This window comes from Equus caballus, chromosome 29, assembly GCF_041296265.1.
Source record: "Equus caballus isolate H_3958 breed thoroughbred chromosome 29, TB-T2T, whole genome shotgun sequence".
In the NCBI taxonomy this organism is placed as follows: domain Eukaryota; kingdom Metazoa; phylum Chordata; class Mammalia; order Perissodactyla; family Equidae; genus Equus; species Equus caballus.
The window spans coordinates 33,937,749-33,959,347 of NC_091712.1; the positions used below are offsets into that span (position 1 = coordinate 33,937,749).

A 21,599-nucleotide genomic window follows, 5' to 3' on the forward strand; every position below is an offset into this window, starting at 1 on the left:
AGGTATTATCCAGTTGTTTTTTTGAGGTTTTTCTACAGCATGGGACTAAATCATGGGCCATAGTTTTTTCCAGTAAGTTTTCTCTTAGACATGATAATGCTAGAAATCTAAGTGCTAGGCTAGTGGATATTTAAGACTCATGTGTAGTTAAATTACTTTAAGCCTTTATTCAGTATCTTAATAATGGTGGTTTAAAAAAAATCAAGTGCGCTGTATCTTTGGCCTGTGAATCCTAGATGCTCTTGGTGGTTTTAATTAACCTGGGAGATGGCGCTGTTTTTAGAGGTTGTGAAGTCTCAGTCTATACTCATTAATGTCTATACTTAAAAATTGATTCACCAATTGAAAAAATAGAATAATAAAATCTCTAATCTTTTCTTAAAGACATTGTAGTGAGTGAATGGAGACAGTGACTGGGTGAGACCTGTTGAGTCTCACTGGTTCTTTTCTCATGTTATCTGGGCTGATACCATAAGTATTAGCTAGTTTTGTTTCTAAGTCCCTGAGGGATTTACAGTTATAAGCAAGCAATACATTGGATCCTAGCTTGGGTGAATTCTAATAAATTTGAATTTATAAGCTTTTTGTACTTAAAAGAATGTTTTTTTTTATTTATACATTTTGATTAGTGATGATCTGAGGAGTTATAGTTAATATTTACACATTTAAAAACAACATATGGTAATATTTTCCAAGTTAGAGTTAATAACTTTATTTCTTGGTAAGTTTTGCTTTTCGTTACATTCAGTACTCTAACTTTATATTTGAAATCTGTTGTACTTGGAGATACTGTTCTCTTAGAGATAATATTACCTGGTAGGTTTTGGGTACTTAATAAAATTGGTTGAAGAAATGATTTAATTTTTATTAGATATAACTTAATGTTATGTAGCAGAATTTGTTTCTTGTAGTATAGTGAAATCATGAATTCAGATATTAAGTCAGAATTCTTGCTTAAATAATTCTGAAGTATCTTTTTTTCCCTGATTGGTGGGAGTGGTGGCAGATTTCTCCTTTCAGTACTGGTGAATTACGAGCTTCATGATTGCATGCTCGGTCCAACAGCAGTAAGTGATTTATTTGATGTAAAGTTTAGTAAAAAAAAAAAAAAGCCATGTAGGCAGAATGTAGGTGTTAAATCAGGGAGGTTTGTTTAATTAATGCAAACTCATGAGGCATTACTTTACCAGTGTTGAAACTTAAAAACACGTAACCCAAATTAAAGAGTGTTGCTTTTACCCTTCACTCTGCTTCCAGGTAAGTTGTGCCTTGCCCTTACAGGTAAGATTGTTTGATAAATTGTGTTGTATTTAAGCACTATTAAGATGTTATATCATTGTGCTTTAGACTTAAACAGGCTTTAACAATTTAAAAAGTGCTCTAAGATTGTTATCTCCTTCCAGATATTCTTTAATTCTGATTCAGTGACTTTGACATAGTTGTTTAATAAGTGGGTATAGTTATACTTAACTATGTTCTAGTGTCTGTTCACACAAGATTATAAGGTATCCATAACCAAATTCTAAAATGAAACCAAAAGAAAATTTAAGTTACTTCTCATGAAAATTTGACAGAGTGCTAAAGGAGATGATAAGTAAAAACCAGTAGTTTTTCATGGCTGTGTTTCATGATTATTTTTTCAAGATTTTGGCCATGTGTTCTGTTATGTTGCATGACTGTATAAGGTGAAAGCTAAAATGGATTTTCTGTGTTCTTGGCAACATTTCTTCCTTTTTTAATTTGACTAATCAAAATAGTACTTGCAATTGAAGTTTTTGCCTTTCCTACAGTGGGCTCTGGCATTCTTTTATCCTGATGAAAATACTGTTTTACATTAATATAGTGCATTATATGTATGATCTTAATTGATTTACACAGTACCCTTGAAAGAAATACCTCTAATTTGGAGGTGATAGATCAAATTTAGGAGTTAAAGAGCTTACCCAGTGTGACTTAGATAGCAAATGACAGAATCAGGTTCCTTCTTACTCTTCATGCTGTGCTTTTCACATCTTCCATAGCACTCATCTTCTTCTGCATGTAGTACTTGTACTTGTTTTAAGGTGTCTGGTAAACACATTAGCCACTCAGTACTTACCAAGTCAAATCTAAACAAAAGGAGGACCCCAAAAAGGATATAAAACAAGCACCTTAATGTGGGAAGACTTGTCTTGTCTTTACTTTGAGAGGCAGTAGAGTGATACTTATGGGTATGGACTCTGGAGCCTGCCTGCTTGGGTTCAAGTCTTAGATCCGTCATTCACTCATTCTGTAACCGTGAGTGGGTTACCTCACATCTCCCTGTTCAGTTTTCTCCTCTGTAAAATGGGATAACAATAGCACTCTGCCTCTGAGGGTAATGATGCAATGAATTCGTATGTGTAGAACCCTTGATAACGGTATCGGACGCAGTGTAAATATTCAGTGTTAGTTCACTATCCATAATATATTGCCTGCTTAATCCTTCAGAAAGACTTGAATGAGAATTTCTGTCTTTTTATGATTTTGAAAATTTGTCAAATTTTCATGCTTATTTTAAAAATTCATGTTTTAAAACAATAGAAAATAACAGAGTAAACAATATACAGAATAAAAGAAATAGCAAGAAAGCCAAGCAATAACAATAAAAATGAAAAAAAATAGAAAAAAGAAAAGTCTTTTTTCTTTAAGATTTTATTTTATTCCTTTTTCTCCCGAAAGCCCCCCGGTATGTAGTTGTATATTCTTAGTTGTAGGTCCTTTTAGTTGTGGCATGTGGGACACCACCTCAGCATGGCCTGATGAGCGGTGCCATATCCGCACCCAGGAGCCAAACCAGCGAAACCCTGGGCCGCCGAAACGGAGCACGCAAACTTAACCACTCAGCCACGGGGCTGGCCCCAGATAATGCATTGTGGTTTTTTTTGAGGAAGATTAGCCCTGAGCTAACATCTGCTGCCAATCCTCCTCTTTTTGCTGAGGAAGACTGGCCCTGAGCTAACATGCGTGCCCATCTTCCTCCACTTTATATGTGGGATGCCTACCACAGCACGGCTTGCCAAGCTATGCCATGTCTGCACCCGGGATCCGAACCAGTGAACCCTGGGCCACCGAAGTGGAAAGTGCGAACTTAACTGCTGCGCCACCGGGGCAGCCCTGAAAAAATGTCTTTTAATACTAGAATTTTTTGAGGCATTTATGACTTTTCTTGCTTATGAGATATAATGCTTGATTCAAGAATAGACTATTTGATATTTTCTGTGTTTTACAATATTAAATTAGTTAAGTCAAGGATTGATGTACCTTAGAGGTGCTTCCAGACCGTGATGTCTCATATATATTGGGTGAAGGAGGTCTACTTTCTTTTATTTTTATTATGATGAATAAGACTCGGAATTCATTTAGTTTTCCTGGCTTACTTTTCACATCTTTAAAATGGTACCAGTACTTGCCTATCGTGTAGTGCTCTCGTAAGATGGGATGAACTTGTTGATAATACATTTAACAGTGGTACTGACTCAGTTAACTCCATTTGTGACAGGGATTGGCAAACTGGCCTGCAGGCCACATCACGTCCACCACTAGTTTTCGTACAGCCAGTGAGCTAAGAATGGTCTTTACCTTTTTAAATGGTTGAAAAAAAATTAAAAGAATATTTTGTGAAATATTATATGAAGTTCAAATTTTGTTGTCCATAAATTTTTATTGGAACATCGTCACACTCTTTTGTTTGCATATGACAATATGTAATATTTCAGTATGGTTGCTTTTGTGCTATATCAGTTGAGTAGTTGCAACAGAGACCGTATGGTCTGCAAAGCCTGAAATATTTATTATTTGGCCCTTTGCAGAAAAAAGTTTGCTCACCTCTGATTTATGACAATCTCAAAACAATGGCTTTCAATTCAACTTTCTGTAATAGCTGTGCCTCTGAAGAGATTGTAATGAAAATGTGTGGTGAATCGTATCTTCAACTTGATTTTGCTTAGTGACATATTCCCATGGAATTCACATAAGAAATTTTTGGTGAGATTTATACTGATGTACAGAAAGGTTCTCTGGTCAAATGTGCTGTTTGATGTTTAGTTCCCTCATATAGGTCTTCTAAAAATTTAATCAAACTGAAAATCTTTTCCTATAGGCTTCATAAACTTATAAAAAACTGACATAGAAGTACATTGATTAAAAAATGTTTCATTTTAATTTTATTCAAATCTCAAATTCTAGGGATTTTGAATGTTCAGACACCTATGATAGGTTATTTCTCTGCTTCAAATCTGTAATCTTTACTACATGCCACGGGGTTAGTCAGGTATTTAGTAAAGGTATATTAAATAAATGGTCGAGGAAATGCGTGTGACTATATAAGTTTTATGTATAACGTAGCTCTTCTAATGCCCTTTCGTTGGTATTCTGTACTGCTTGTCACGTGCTCAGTGTGAGATTGATTAGAAAACAAGCCAACCAAAATCTAAGCCTTTTACTGAGGACTGTTCTCACTAGGTAGTACCCCAAGCACATATAAATTAAGTTTTTAGGTAAATTAGTACTGTTAAAAAGTTTGATCACAGAATTGAACTTTAGGGGAGGGTGAGGAGTCTCTCTGAAGCTTCAAAGTTTTAAATTGGTTCCAGGAGGACTGGAAAGGGCCTAGAATGCATACAAAGGGACCTGTCATAGAATCAAGCCACTTTCAATTGACCCAATGCAAAGTTCCAGGCAGATGTTTGAAAGTGAGGTTGATACTGGAAAAGGAGTGTGCATTTGCAATATTTATTTTTATTTATTTATTTATTTTGGTGAGAAAGATTGACCCTGAGCCCACATGTGTTGCCAGTCTTCCTCTTTTTGCTTGAGGAAGATTGTTGCTGAGCTGACATCTGTACCAATCTTCCTCTGTTTCTTTTTTAACGTGAGGTGCCACCACAGCATGGCTTGATGAGCGGTATGTAGGTCTGTGCCCAGGATTCGAACTGGCAAACTCTGGGCCACCGAAGTAGAGCACGCAAACTTAACCACTATGCCACTGGGCACCGCTCATTTTCTATTCTAATAAATAGTCATCACCTTCCTACTGCTTGTATATCATAAATCCTTAGTGAATATTGTATAACCTAAAACTGGATATATGTTCTTCAGATGACCAGCCTGTCACAACTTGTTAGAGAAGTAAAGTTCCAGATTGTGTTATTTTGAGATATTTCCCAATTTCTTTTCGAGTACTGAAATCATTTCACTTCTTAACTGTCATGAGAGGTTTTGAAATCCCTTAGAACTATCATTATCCCTTTTAATGTTATTTGCTTCAGAATAAACTCTTGTTTTTATTAATTGACATTTTTCCTAATAATTCTCTGCAGGACATTTTAGAGTAGTCTACTTTTGAGTATGATTTATTCAAATAATTTATTTCATTTATTTAATTTTAATGACTTTTTTCTTTCTTTTTTTTTGGAGAGGAAGAGTGGCCTTGAGCTAACACCTTTTGCCAATCTTCCTCTTTTTGTCTGAGGAAGAGTGGCCCTCAGCCACCATCTCTGCTCATCTTCCTCTATTTTATATAGGGCTTGCGGCAACAGCATGGCTTGATAACTGGTATAGGTCCACGTCCAGGATTTGAACCCATGAACCTGGGCTGCCGAAGTGGAGTGTGCAGGACTTAACCATTATGCCACCAGGCCAGCCCCTTAATGCCTTTTTTTTTTAACTTCAAAAATGACATAACTTCCAGTTAAAAGTTCTAACAAGGTCATTCAAAGTAATGTGTCATGTGTCTCGTGGGTTGAATATTTTTAAATGCTTTGGGGTTTTGTTTTAATTTTTAAAATTCATTTATAAAACTTACTAAAAGAAACTTTGTTTTATGTATGAAATTAGTCTGAAATAAATGTTTAAAGAGAGAAACTACTCTTTAATGACGGTATTTTCAAAGTTTTTAGAGAAATACTGTTTAGCTTGGATTATTGTGGTTAAACTATTTTGGCATTTTACTAATCTTTTTGTAGAATGATATTGTCTACTGTATATTTAAATCATAAGAAACTGAGTGAAAATTTCTCATTTTAGATCCTAATAGGCCAGATTTGGCAAAAATAAAGGATTTGATTTTATGAATAGTAACTAATCTATACATTGATCTATCTTGTACTTCTAATGGGAACTGATATTCCTAAAACAGAAAATGTTGTTTAGAACATTACGGAATTTAAGCAGAAGTTTATGTGTGTACGAATTGGGTGATATGGGAAAGTTTGGGAATTGTTTCAAATAAGCAAGGGTGAGTAAGTGTGTAGGCATAGTTTTGCTACTTTATTTTCTGTAACATTTAAGAAGATAACATCACCAAAAAATAACTAATTCGTTTTCTTCCCTGTTCATAAGAAAACTCAAATGACAAGGGATTAAAAAAACCTTAAAATTACTTTTGAAGTTGACTTAGTTTACAATTTATAATTGACTTTTTGAAATGTATATTGTATTTGCATTGAAGTTTATAAATTTGAAATGTTACATTACTATGTAAATATTTAGGTATAGAAAAAATTGCATCCAGCTATAGACATCTCAACCATCTGTACTAACATAGTAAGATTTTTATTTGACTGTGTACATTTTGAAAATTTTTTAATAGTTGTACATTTCTGATTACGAGCAGCTTATTAGTGAAGAATAGAGGTGGACCGGCCTTGACTGGCTTGCTCAGCTTTGTTAAATGGATAAATAACCAGTGCTTGCACAGTAAATTGAGAATTGGCTGTATGGAAGATATGGGCTTTTTCAAAAGATAATCTTCATTTAAATCATTATGAAAGTTCAAAGATACTGATTCTGTAACCTGTTTTTGAAAACTAATTTGTTTAGGGATGTTAAGTACTTTTGGTTAATTGTATGTCTAGAGGGAGTATGGCTGTAACAAAATAAATAATTTTTAGCTATTTGGTGGCATAATGTTAAATATTATATTTCTGCAGGCTTAATTGTTAATTACACTTTATATTCTTTGAAGAACCAGTGTTAAAATGTAATTGCTTAGGCGAATTTGATTATGCAAATTTTAAGTTTCATATATGTCTTGAAAATGTTAAATAGTAAAATAAGTTGAAAAAGATTGTACTAATAAGTTCATATGATAAAATCAAATTTTATGGAACATTCCCGGTGTAACACATGATCACATCTATTTTGACAATATTATCAGATTATTTCATCATTTGTTTGTAGGCGTATTCTGCATTCTAAAGGAGAGCTAAGTGAAGATAGACATAAACAGTATGAGGAATTTGCTATGTCTTATCAGAAGCTGCTGGCAAATTCTCAATCCCTAGCAGACCTTTTGGATGAAAACATGCCAGATCTTCCTCAAGACAAACCCACACCAGAAGGTAAGCTATCCTTAAAAAACAAACATTGTGATTTTTTAAAAGATTTTATTTTTCCTTTTTTCTCCCCAAAGCCTCCCGGTACATAGTTGTATATTTTTAATTGTGGGTCCTTCTAGTTGTGGCATGTGGGATGCCGCCTCAGCATGGCTTGATGAGCGGTTCCATGTCCATGCCCAAGATCTGAACCAGTGAAACCGCTGGCCACTGAAGCGGAGTGTGCAAACTCAACCACTCGGCAATGGGGCCAGCCGTAACATTGTGATTTTTTAGTAAGCCTTATCACTCACTTATCTTTAGATTTTTCAGATGTGTATTATTGAAAATTTAAGTTGTAATAGTATCTTTAAAATTTTTTGAAGAAGTGGTATTAAGACCTAATAAGAACCTTGAAAAGCTACTTGAAATGCTCCTCTGAATGGGCAAGGCTTTTCACTTAGAGAGTAACAATTAACTCATGATATTACGGTGAGTTCCCTTGGGTTCTTTTGTGATAGATATCCTTGGATTATGTCTAATGCAGGCCTGTCTTAAACCATACTTGAGGTTATAGAAAGATTCACTTTATTTCTCAGACAGGTAATAAGCTGGATTGGACTTTTGGGATTCTAATATTTCTATGTTTATCCTTATTTTTGATCTATTTGTTTTGAATGATATGTTATCTTTGAATTGTTATTTAGAACTAAAGCTTACATTGTAGTTTTGTGAGGTGAACTGTTTATCATTTTGTGAAATGAGTTGTTTTCCATATTATTTCTAAGATGTTTTAAACTTTCTTGATTGTCCTTAAGTTGGTAGGGTTTCTAATATATTACTCTAACCTGTCACACCAACTACTCGATGAAATAATTATATTTATGTTAGACATGTGTTAAGTTATTAACCTTAAAACTATCTGGCAATTCTGTTTAGTTAAAAATCTTAAGAGTAAAGTATCTTTCATAATACAAGAAGATATTTTGTATTTTGTATCCTCAATAAGAAATACCTATTGTACCCTGTCAGTGCATTTATTTTGTTATATAGAATCATGTACATAATTCCTTCTAATTTTTATCAGTCTGGATCAATGAGCCTCAAACTTTTTAATTTTTTAAAAGAGGTTCCACCATAGAATTTGTGTTTTGGTTGAATCTGGCTGATTTCTCAGAACTTTCTCAGTATATTTATTACATTTTAGAACCAAAATCTTTTCATAGTGTTTTAGTATCCTTTGGTATTGAATTACGTTATTTCTACTGAAATTTAAACTAGTTTTTTCTTTTGATGTTAAATGACTTAAAAGTATTTTTAGGTGTTTTCCAGAGATAATAGATCGTGACAAAATTTTGTCATCATTTTTAAAAGATATTTTCACCAGGTGTAAAATTTTAGGGTCAGGTTTTTCTGTTCAGTACTTTAAAGATGTTGCTCCGCTGTCTTTTAGTTTGTATTGCTTCCATTGAGAAAACTGCTGTCATTCTTATCTTTGTTCTTTACATAGTGGGAATTTTTGTGTTGTTCTTTTAAAATTACTTCATTATCACTGATTTTAAGCAACTTAATTATGATGTGGCTTGGTGTTGGGGTTCATTGGACTTCTTGAATCTGTGGGTTTATAATTTTCATCAAATTTGGAAAATTTTGACCCTTATTTCTTCAAATATATTTTCTGTTCCCTTCCTGCCTCTTCTGGGGATTCAGTTACAACTATGTTAGGTGGTTTGAAGTTGTCCTTTTTATTCTTTAGTATTGTTTTCTCTGTCTTTTGTGTTGGATAGTTTCTATTGCTATGTCTTCAAATTCCCTGATCTTTCCTTTTACAGTGTAACATACTGTTAATCCTATGTAGAGATGTAGTTTTTATCTCTAGAAGCTGGTTATATTTTCTGTGGTCTTAAACATGCTCAGTCTATCTTCTAACTTGTTGAGAATATGAAATATAATAATAACTTTTAATGTCTTTGTCTACTAATTTTATCATTTGTGTCATTTCTGCATTGGTTTGTGTTGATTGATTGACTGATTGGTCTCCTCTACATCGCTAGTAATTTTTCTTCTTTGCCTGCCTGATCGTGTTTTATCAGATATGTGCTGGATATTTTTGTGTTCTTAGAAATATTATTGAGCTTTGTTCTGGGGCACTGTTGAGTTACTTGGAAACAGTTTCATCCTTTTCAGGCTTGCTTTGTTAGGTGGGATCAGAGCAGCCTTTACTCTATGGCTAGTTTTCCCTGTTACTGAGGCAATATCCTTCTATACTCTACCTGATTTCCCATGAATTAGAGGATTCATGAGTAGTTATTTTCCTAGTCTCACCTAGTTCCCTCACACAGAGTATTTGATTGGTATTTGGCTGAACATTCAAGTGAGACCTTCTGCAGATCTTTGAGGTCTTTGGATTTCTCCTCTCTGGTACTCTGTCCTGTAAAATCTAGCCACTTGCACTAGAGTCTGAACTCTCAGCTCTGTTGTCCTCAACTCATGGACACTGTCGGGATCTGCCTGGCTTCTCCCTTCCCTGGTCATGGCCTGGAAGACCTTACCAGGCAGTAAGCTGGGGCAATTAATTGTAGGGCTCAGTTTTTTTGTTTCTTCTCTCTTAGGAATCACTTTCTTGTGCTACCTGATGTCCAGTGTGTGAAACCCATTGTATTATGTTTTTTGCCTGGTTTTTTAGTTGCTTTAGGTCACTGGTACTTCACCTTAGCTTAGAGTCCTAAGTTTTTCACTGATCAGAATATCCTTTTTTACCTCACAGAAATGAGGTCATATTATATATACTATTCTGCAGCTACTTTTTTAGTTAACCGTATATCTTGATGTCTTTTCATATCAATCCATATCGAACCATCTAATTCAATTGCTGCATAGTAATAACCTACTGTATAATTGTGCTATAATTTATTTACCTTGTCCTCTGTTGATTGACCTTTATTTCTAGTTTTTACCTATTACAGTAAATGCTGTAATAAAATCTCTGTACCTCTACTTTTTGTATGCATACTAGTATTTAAGGGATAAGTTCCCAGAAGTAGGATTCTGGGTTAAAAGTGTATATACATTTTAAATTTCAATATATTGTGCCAGTTTTTCTTCTAAAGAAATTTACATGCTACTAAAGTATATGAGAATGAATGTTTCCTTACACCCATACCAAATTGCATTTCTTGATTTTTACATTCTGAGTGAGGTTGAGCATCTTTTCTTTAATTCTAGTGGCTGTTTTATTTATATATATATATTTCCCTGCGTTGCACTGATTTGATTCCTTTACCTGCTCCTTTTTTTAATGAAATATTTATCTTTTTTAAATTGAATTGTAAAAGCACTTTGCATATAGAAGAAATTCTTTTTCATATGCATTACAAATATTTTCTCCCAAATTTTTATTGCGTTTTGATTTTGTAGCATTTTTCCCTCTCAGAAGTTGAATATTTTACAATTTATAATTACTGTGCAAATACATGCTTATTAGAAAGTGAAAGTCTCCTGTCCTATCCATTCCATTCTCCAAGATAACCAGGGTTAATGGTTTGATATAATCTGCCCAGACTTTTTTTATGCAAAACATATAATCAGATATGTGTATATAGCTTTATCGTTAATTTGTGTAGGATGCTATTTTGCATGACTTCCCTTTTCCTTTCATTAATTTTTTTGAGGTGTTTGTTCCTTTTTTTTTTAATTGAGCTTATGATAGTTTACAACGCTGTGAAATTTCAGTTGTACATTATTATTTGTCAGGTATCTTATATATGTGCCCCGTCACCATTTGTGCCCACCCCTCACCCCTCTTCCTCCTGGTAACCACTAGTCTCCTATTTGTCCATGTGTTTGTTTATCTTCCACATATGAGTGGAGAGTTTGTCTTTCTCTATCTGGCTTATTTCGCTTAACATGATAACCTCAAGGTCCATCCCTGTTGTTGTGAATGGGACAAATCATCAATTTTTATGGCTGAGTAGTATTCCATTGTATATATGAACCATATCTTCTTTATTCAGTCATCAGTTGGTGGGCATTTAGGTTGTTGTCATGCCTTTGCTACCATGTCTTGGCTATTGTGAATAATGCTGTGATGAGCCTAGGGGTGCATAAGTCTCTTTGAATTGTTGATTTCAAGTTCTTTGGATAGATACCCAATAGTGGGATGGCTGGATCATATGGTATTTCTATTTTTAGGTTTTGAGAAATCTCCATACTGTGTTCCATAGTGTCTACACCAGTTTGCATTCCCACCAGCAGTGTATGAGAGTTCCTTTTTCTCCACAACCTCTCCAACGTTTGTTATTTTTTGTCTTGGTTATTATAGCCATTCTCACAGATGTAAGGTGATATCTTAGTGTAGTTTTGATTTGTATTTCCCTTGTGGTCAGTGATGATGAGCATCTTTTCATGTGCCTTGTGGCTATCCATATATCTTCTTTGGAGACATGTCTGTTCATATCCCCTGCCCATTTTTGATTGGGTTGTTTGATTTTTGGTTGTTGAGTTGTGTGAGTTTTATATATTGTAGAAATTAACCCTTTGTGGGATGTATGATTTGCAAATATTTTTTCCCAGTTGGTGGCTTGTCTTTTCGTTTCAATCCTGTTTTCCCTTGCCTTGTAGAAGCTCTTTAGTCTGATGAAGTCCCACTTGTTTATTCTTTCTATGGTTTTCCTGGTCTGAGAAGACATGGTCCCCAAAAAGATCCTTTTAAGACTGACGTCAAAGAGTGTACTGCCTATATTTTCTTCTAGAAGTCTTATGGTTTCAGGTCTTACCTTTAAGTCTTTGATCCATTTTTGAGTTTATTTTTGTGAATGGTGTAAGAGAATGGTCTACTTTCATTCTTTTACATGTGGCCGTCCAGTTTTCCCAGCACCATTTGTTGAAGAGACTTTCCTTTCTCCATTGTATGTTCTCAGCTCCTTTGTCGAAGATTAACTGTCCATAGATGTGTGGTTTTATTTCTGGGCTTTCAGTCTGTTCCGTTGATCTATGTGCCTGTTTTTGTACCAGTACCATGCTGTTTTGATTACTGTAGCTTTGTAGTATATTTTGAAGTCAGGCATTGTGGTGGGTCCAGCTTTGTTCTTTTTTCTCTGGATTGCTTTAGCAATTTGGGGTCTTTTGTTGCCCCATATGAATTTTAGGATTCTTTGTTCTATTTCCGTGAAGAATGTCGTTGGCATTTGGATTGGGATTGCATTGAATCTGTAGATTGCTTTAGGTAGCATGGACATTTTAACTATGTTTATTCTTCCAATCCATATACATGGAATGTCTTTCCATCTCTTTATGTCGTCATCAGTTTCTTTCAGGAAAGTCTTGTAGTTTTTGTTGTATAGGTCTTTCACTTCCTTGGTTAAATTTATTCCAAGATATTTTATTCTTTTTGTTGTGATTGTGAATGGGATTGTGTTCTTGAGTTCTCTTTCTGTTAGTTTGTTATTAGAGTATAGAAATGCAACTGATTTGTGTAAGTTGATTTTGTACCCTGCAACTTTGCTGTAATTGTTGATTATTTCTAGTAGCTTTCTGATGGATTTTTTAGGGTTTTCTATATATAAAATCATGTTGTCTGCAAACAGCGAGAGTTTCACTTCTTCATTGCCTATTTTGATTCCTTTTGTTTCTTTTTCTTGCCTAATTGCTCTGGCCAAAACCTCCAGTACTATGTTGAATAAGAGTGGTGAGAGTGGGCACCCTTGTCTTGTTCCTGTTCTCAGAGGGATGGCTTTTAGTTTTTCCCCATTGAGTATGATGTTCAATAATGTACTTTTGAGAGCTTTCTGAGGCAGTTCAAACAGATATACCTCATTCCTCTTAACATCTATTAATATTATAGTGTATATATGTAGTTTCTCAGTCCTTATCCTATTTGATATTTAGATTCTTTCCCATTTTGCTCAGTTACAAACAATACTACAGTGAACACCCTTGTAAATCTTAGTTCACATTTGCTGTTATTTCTAAGGTCTAGATTCCTAGAAGAAATCTTGTAGAATCAAAGATTATGTTTATTTCAAATATTGATAGACTGACAAATTACACCCTTCCAATGCTGTTTCAGTTTGCACTCTGGTTAGGATATGGAGTTGTTACTTGCCTCCTGTCTTGTCAGTATTTGCTGATCTCAATCTTTTAAACATAATCTAATGGGTGAAAATGATAAGGTTTGTTTTATTTACTATTATCCTGATTAGTACTGAGGTTAAAGATCTTTTCATATGCTTTTTTACTTACCTGTTCAGAGATTTTATCCATTTTTCTGTTGAGGTTTCTGTCTTTATTTGTAGGAGCTCTTTATATTATGGATATTAATTCCTTTGTTTAAATATTGTCACACTCTTGTCTTCTAGTTTGTCCTTTGCTTTTGTTTATATTTTTCATTAGACAGAAGTTGTAAGTTTATCAATCTTTTTCATTATAGTGTATGGGTTTAGTGTTCTTTGTTTAAATATATTTGCTGTACAGCACATAAGTAATGGGTTAGGGAGCCAGCATTTTGTTGTTTTAGTGTTGTTCTTGTTTTTCCTAAATGACTTAATGAATCATCTAATTTTTCTTAGGGTCTTCCCCACCCCCCATTTTTTTTCTTTTGCTGAGGAAGATCAGCCCTGAGCTAACATCTGGTAAAGATCTTCCTTGTTTTTTGCTTGAGGAAGATTAGCCCTCAGCTAATATCTGTGCCAGTCTTCCTCTACTTTATATATATGTGGGTCACTGCCACAGGGTGGCCAACAAGTGATATAGGTCCATGCCCAGGATCTGAACCTGTGAACCTGGGCCGCTGAAGCAGAATGCACCAAACCTAACCACTGCAATGGTGCCGACCCCATTTTAGGGTTATTTTTAATCTGCATTATTGTTCACCTATTTACAGTTCTAGTTTGGAGAGAAGCACAGTGAGAATAGATAAATTTATGAATGGTCTCATGATCATGAAGTAGGAAATTCGTTACTTTTAGTGTTCTGAATTTAAGAATCTATAGTTGTATGCAAAGGTAGGCTGTGTGTGTGTGTGTGTGTGTGTGTGTGTGTGTGTGTAAATACATATGTGGTTTTCTACCCTTTACTGAAATATCTATGTATTCCTTCATCTTTTCTTCCCCCCTTTTCCAGTTATTTATCAATTGACCATTTATGGCAGTCTGCCTTATAAAACCAAGGATTATACCAAAAGGAAGGATGCTTCCTAATTAGGGGTGTTTGGTCTACATGCAAAGATAATTGTGATATAAGTGGTACAGAGTAGTCACCCAAAAGAAAGTGCTTCATGGGGGAGGTGGGGCTTTAAGCTGGATATTTGAGGAATGGCCAGGCTTATATATTTCTTATTTTGGTTTTAACTTTCATCAAGGTAGACCTTATATATCAAAGAGCCACTTAATCTCATATTAATTGCTTAAAATGTTTAAGAGAAAAGCATGTTTATCCTATGCTGTCCTCTAGTCTGTCCTGGTTTAGAACTTTACTTAAAACTCAGTTTGTGATTTGATGTTAAAGGTGGTCATGTGAATACTCCAGAGTGCTTGTTGATTGACAAAGCTCCTGATAATTGAAACACTCAAGATTTATTAGTTATAAAATTGAAAATATAGGGACTGGCCCCATGGCCGAGTGGTGAAGGTTGCGTGCTCCCCTTCGGCAGCCCAGGGTATCACTGGTTCGGATCCTGGTCGCGGACATGGCACCGCTCATCAAGCCATGCTGAGGTGGCATCCCACATGCTGCAACTAGAAGGACCCACAACTAAAAATATACGACTACGTACCAGGGGGCTTTGGGGAGAAAAAGGAAAAATAAAATCTTAAAAAAAAAAATCGAAAATATAAAATATCTTGTCATGGTTAGCATGCTAAACCCAAAATGGTTTTAATTCCCTGTGATTTATTTTATTGTAGAGCATGGGCCTGGAATTGATATATTTACACCTGGTAAACCTGGAGAATATGACTTGGAAGGTGGTATATGGGAAGATGAAGATGCTCGGAATTTTTACGAAAACCTCATTGATTTGAAAGCCTTTGTTCCAGCCATCTTGTTTAAAGATAATGAAAAAAGTTGTCAGAATAAAGAGTCCAACAAAGATGATTCCAAAGGTAAATTCTAGAGGACAGATTGTTACATTAAGTGCTATAAAAATTAGTTTCAAAATAGTATTTGTCAAAAAATTTTTTTAATTAACTAGTTTTATAATATTAACGTGTCATTAGATTGAATGAATGACAGAATTGTATGGAATGGAACATGAAAGGTTGATAATTGACGTGCTTTCAACAATGCCAAAACATTTATGTTAATGTGAAATAATTTGAAAATGTTTATTTATAGTGATAATGAGTTAACGTGAGATCTTGGTAACATCTGAATTTACCCCCTTTGGATTGTTAGGGAAAGTGTTAGCTCTATAGTGCTCTTTACGGGTAACGCTCTTTCTAGGCTGTATATAACTAGCTCTTTGTAAGGAAGAGTTACTTTAGAGAAATCAGAAGATTTCAGATCATTAACAGAGTGGGAGGGTCTGAGTGCCAGTCACACCGTGTTTTCTAAAGGGAATTCTGCCAAACCAGAGAGGTGAAGAAGAGTAATTAGAAGGGCATGGTGACAGGGATTTGGAGAGAGGGCAGATAATTTTCTAAAAATCTACTTTTGTATTCTGATATACTTATTAGGGAACCTTTTAAAAAAATAATAGCTAATAATTTTTATTTAACTTTGTGCCAAACATCATTTTAACACTTTATAATATAAATAAGAATTCATTTAATCCTCATAATAACCCTATGAGGCAGTCGCTGTTGTTATCCCTGTTTTTCAGATAAGAAAACTGGCACAAAGAGGTTAAGTAACTACCCAGGGTTACACAGCTTGTAAGTGGTAGATCTGAAACTTAAGCCCAGTTAATTAATGACTTGTGCTCTTAATTTCCACGTTATACTCCTTTTCAAGTTATGTTAAGATTAGTAATTTTTGTGCCTTATACTAAAATTAGGAAATGAATGATATACTTTTCTTTTGATGTACAAATATTATAATACATACTACCAAAACATTCCATCACTCCTGTACCCATTAATCAGTGTCTCCCCATTCCTGCCTTTCCCCAGCTCCTGGCAACTACCAGTCTGCATTCTGTGTCCATGGATTTATCTCTTTCGAGTATTTCGTATATCTGGAATCACACAATATGTGATCTTTTGCGTCTGACTTCTTTCACTTAGCATCATATTTTGGAGATGCATCTGTATTCTGCATTTATTAGTACTCCTTTTCTTTTTATAGCTGAATTATATTCCATTATGTGTGTGTGTACTGTGGTATCCATTTGTTTATCCTTTCATCTGGTGGTGGACTTTTGGGTTGTTTCCACATTTTGGCTGTTATGAATATTGCTGCTATGAATATGTACTTAAACGTTTGAGTTCCTGTTTTCAGTTTGTTGAGTATTGACCTAGGAGTGGACTTGTGGGGTCATATGGTAGTTCTGTGTTTGACTTTTTGAGGAACTGCCAAACTGTTTTCCAGAGTGGCTGAGCCATTTTCCATTCCCACCAGCAGTGTGTAATGGCTCCAGTTTCTCCACATTCTTACCGACACTTATCATCTGATTTTCTTTTTGATTATAGCTGTCCTAGTGGATGTGAAGTGGTACCTCATTGTTGTTTTGATTGAATTTTCCTAATGACTACTGATGTTGAACATCTTTTTCTGTGCTTATTGGCTATGTACCTATCTTCTTTGGAGAAATGTCTAAGTCTTTTGTCCATTTTTTAACTGAGTTGTCTTTTTGTTGTAAGAATTTTTTGTATATTCTGGGTACTAGTCCCTTATTAGATACATGATTTACAAATATTTTCTTCCATTCTAAAGATTGTCTTTTTACTTTCTTGATAATGTCCTTTGATGCACAAAAGTGGTTTTTTTAAAAAATGTAGACTTCATTTTTTAGAGCAGTTTTAGGTTCACAGCAAAGTTAAGTGGAAAGTACATTTCCCCACTGCCCCCACACAAACACAGTATGCCCCACTATTAACATACCCCACCACAGTGGTATATTTATTACAATTGATAACCTACATTGTATATGGAATGGGGGCGGGGTGGTGCTGGTTAGGACACTAATTAGAAGAAGAATGCTAAAACAGTTTCTTACTTTTTATGACATTCTTCTTCAGAATCTAAGTTAAAATACACTGAACCTTAAAGTTATGCTGTTGTTATGAAAATGTAGTGGAGTCATCTTAATCGTGAGAGCACCTTACAAGAGGCCGTTGTGGTGCTTTGAAAATATTAAAATCTCTTGGTTGATCTCAAAGATAATTTTATCTTAAGGTAAATTTTACTTTATATTTTATGAAGAGTAACATTGAAATACTTCAAGTATTTCAAATAGTATAGAGAATAATATATATAAAGTACTCATTTCATATACCTACTACCCAGTTTTGTCAGTTAAAAAGGCATTTCCTCACAGATAGAGTTGAAACCTCAGGGAGGACCAGCTTATAGAATGTTAGACACCTTAGTATTTCTTCTTAAAGATTTGAAAAATGTTTATGATTTCTCCCGTGATCTAGGTTTTCATATCGTCGTGCAAGTTTGACTTCCTTGAAGGGGTGTTTCTGTTTCAGGAAGTGCGTTTAGGGTCTCAGAATCTGTTGTGAGACAGTGTACTGAGTGCCGTGGGAGAGACAAATGTGAGCATGGCGTTAGTGGACTTACAGTCACATTAGTGGGGAGCAGCCAGGGACTCAGTTATAGTCTGAACTAGAGTGAGAGTGGGGCTGTAAGACAAGTACAATGCACTGTGGCAGTTAGGACAGTGGAGCCACTTCACATGGTTGGAGATCAGGTAAAACTCTATAGAAGAATGGATGGACCTTTGTGACAAACTTTGAAGCTTGGCTTGGATTTTGATGGGAGACCTGGGTGGGGTGGGGGGGGGCCTTCCAGGTAGAGAGAATGGCGTGAAAAAAGACATAGAAGGTGGAAATGATTGAGTATGTTTGGAGAGGAAGTGAGGATCGAATAATTCATTTTGTTATTTTAGAAGATGTAAAAAATTAGGAGAGTAGTGAGAAATTGATTTGGATTATTCTTGTTGCAGACCTTGAATACTGTGCAGTTGAAGTTTATATATATATAGATGTGACTGATAAGCAGCTTTTTGTTTTATAAGGGTTACTCTGTCAGTGGTATATAGGATAAATTAGAGTGGAAGTGTGGTGGACCACTTAGGTCTCTGTTTTAGTAATGGAAGACACAAGTAATGGGAGCAGTAACAAGAATGGAGAGAAGAGATATGGTCTTAGATACAGAAATATGACCAAGAATGGACAGGTAGAATTTGGTAACTAATTAAAGCAGTTAAACTTACTGAAAAGAAGAAAGTGCCCTTTTATTTGTTAGAAGGATTTTGTGGATAAAAACTATATGAGAGTTTCTCTACCAGTAACTGATTTGAACTTAAGGCATCTCTGTTTGCCTTTCATTCTTAGTAGCATGATACAAAATTAATCTTCCTAAACTGCACCACCTGTGAAATCACTAGCTTACATATCTCTGTATCCTTACAGCTTACTTTCTCAAGTTCTCTTGTTGCCCCTGTTTTTCTCCTCTTTCAGACCTCTGGTCCCTTGCTTGGCTCCCTCAGTTTTTTTGCTTTTCAATAGTCTCCGCTTGTCTTCACTTACCTCCTTTCTAGATTGGGTTATGGTATGCATCTTTAGTATCTCACTCTTGTACTTTCTTTCTCCCTCTGTCTTTCATTCATATCTGCCTGTCCAGTCCAACCTTGGATAAACTTAGTGATCTACCATATTGGTTTCTGTATCCAAACTGTTGAGCTCTCCTAGAGATGATCAGTTAGGTAGTTTGATAACTTTATAAATTCATGATCACCAACCTCAGCCAGGTCCTCAGCACTGTGGAAACTTGACAGCATTTCTGTCATCAGCTCACTCTCCCACACTCTATAACACATTTTTATTCTTTCTCCAGTTTTCTTTTTGCTCCCCTCCTTAGCAGAAGATTATGCTTGATACAGTACTTCATAGCCAAGATAGAAGCCATTACACAGAACTCCCTCAACATTGTGCCCTTCTTATTTGTAAATCTGCCTGCCTTGGTGCTTGTAGAATGTGTCTTCCTTGGGTAATATAGGGAACTTTTACACCTCCTATCAAAAGCCAATCTACCTTCTTCTCTGAATCTTGTCTCCCTGCTTCTCCAGAACCCTGTGCAATCCACTTTTCTATAATTAACAGTAATCAGTCTGTCTCTCCCTCTCTCTACTGGATCTTTACCTTAGTATTCAAACATGTTCTCATCTTCAAAAAGCAAAACAAAACTTTAAAACAAATTGAGAATATCCTGAAACCCTCTGGGCTTCCCGTCCCTTTCCAGCTGCTGTCCTATGTCTCTTTTAAGCTGTCTTGAAAGGATTGGCTGTGCCCCGCTTCTTCATTTTCTTACCTCCTCATTCTTCAGTCCACTCCAATCTGGCTCCAACCCCACCTCTACCCTGAACCTGTTTTTGCCGAAGTTACCGGTCACCTTCATGTTGCTGTATCTCCTGGGCGGTTTCCAGTCTTTGTTTCATTTCATTTCTCAAACCATTCAACACAGTTTACTTCTTCCTTCTTCCTATGGCTTCTCTGGCACTAAACGTTCCTGATTTTTCTTTCTTTTACCTTGGGCTTCCATTTTTCATTTCCTCCTTTAAATGTCACTTTCTCAGGGTCAGATTGAACAGGAGGGAGTAGTCAGTTTAGTAATCAAGTCTAGTTAATCTAACCTCTTAAATGTATCACAGATTTGTTTTATGTTTACTGCTGCTATTCTCATCTAAGCTATCATCATCTCTTAACCTGGGCTTCTGTATGATACCTTCCATGAGGCTGCCCTGGATTTGCTTTGGCTCCCTTTTATGCATTCTAAAAAATTACTTTTACTCTCCTATCTAATATCTTTTTTTAATTGAGTGCATAATACTTTACATCATTGTGAAATTTCAGTTGTACATTATTTCTTGTCTGTCACCATATATGTGCTCCCCTTCACCCCCAGTGCTCACCCCTCACCCCCCTTTCCCGGGTAACCACTGAACTGTTCTCTTTGTCCATGTGTTTGTTTATCTTCCACATATGAGTGAGATCATATGGTGTTTGTCTTTCTCAGTGTGGCTTCTTTCACTAAGCATAATACCCTCCAGGTCCATCCATGTTGTTGCAAATAGGATGATTTAGTCTTTTTTTTATGGCTGAGGAGTATACCATTGTATATATATACACCGTATCTTCTTTATCCATTCATCAGTTGATGGGCAGTTGGATTGCTTCCATGTCTTGGCTATTGTGAATAGTGCTGCAGTGAACATAGGGGTAGGTATGTTACTTTAGATTGTTGATTTCAAGTTGCTTGGGTAGATACCCAGTAGTGGGATACCTGGGTCATATGGTAGTTCTATTTTTAGTTTTTTGAGGAATCTCCATACTGTTTTCCATAGTGGCTGCCCCAGTTTGCATTCCCACCAGCAGTGTATGAGGGTTCCGTTTTCTCCACACCTTCTCCAACATTTGTTATTTTTGGTCTTAGTGATTATACCCATTCTTTCCTTTTTTTTTTCAAAGATAGGCATCTGCGTTAACATCTGTTACCAATCTTGTTATTATTTTTTCTTCTTCTCCCCAAAGCCCCCAGTACATAGTTGTATATTCTAGTTGTAGGTCCTTCTAGTTGTGGCATGTAGGATGCTGCCTCAGCATGGCTTGATGAGTGGTGCCGTGTCCTCATCCAGGATCTGAACCAGTGAAACTCTGGGCTGCCGAAGCGGAACTTGCGAATTTAACCACTCAGCCACCGGGCAGCCCCAATTATAGCCATTTTAACGGGTGTTAGGTGGTATCTTAGTGTAGTTTTGATTTGCATTTCCCTGATGATCAGTGATGTTGAACATCTTTTCATGTATTTATTGGCCATGTGTTTATGTTCTTTGGAAAAATGTCTGTTCATATCCTCTGCCCATTTTTTGATTGGACTGTTTGTTTTTTTGTTCAAACTGTTTGCTTTTTTGTGGTTCAGTTGTGTGAGTTCTTTACGTATTGTAGAGATTAACCCCTTGTCAGATATATGATTTGCAAATATTTTATCCCAATTGGTGGGTGTTTTTGTTTTGATCCTGTTTCTTTTGCCTTGCAGAAGCTCTTTAGTCTGATGAGGTCCCACTTGTTTCTTTTTTCTTTTTTTTCCCTTGTCTGCGGAGAC

The 21,599-nt window shown here is 35.6% G+C and overlaps 1 protein-coding gene across 3 annotated transcripts in view; it reads left to right on the forward strand.

Moving 5' to 3' along the window:
• Positions 1-21,599, forward strand: part of UPF2 (UPF2 regulator of nonsense mediated mRNA decay) — a 112,580-nt gene that overhangs the window by 12,474 nt on the left and 78,507 nt on the right. For all 3 annotated transcript variants that reach the window (XM_070255268.1, XM_023632148.2, XM_001916601.6), the window contains exons 4-5: positions 7,201-7,361; positions 15,236-15,433. In XM_070255268.1, the coding sequence (XP_070111369.1) occupies positions 7,201-7,361; positions 15,236-15,433 (359 nt within the window). The remainder of the gene's footprint in view (positions 1-7,200; positions 7,362-15,235; positions 15,434-21,599) is intronic.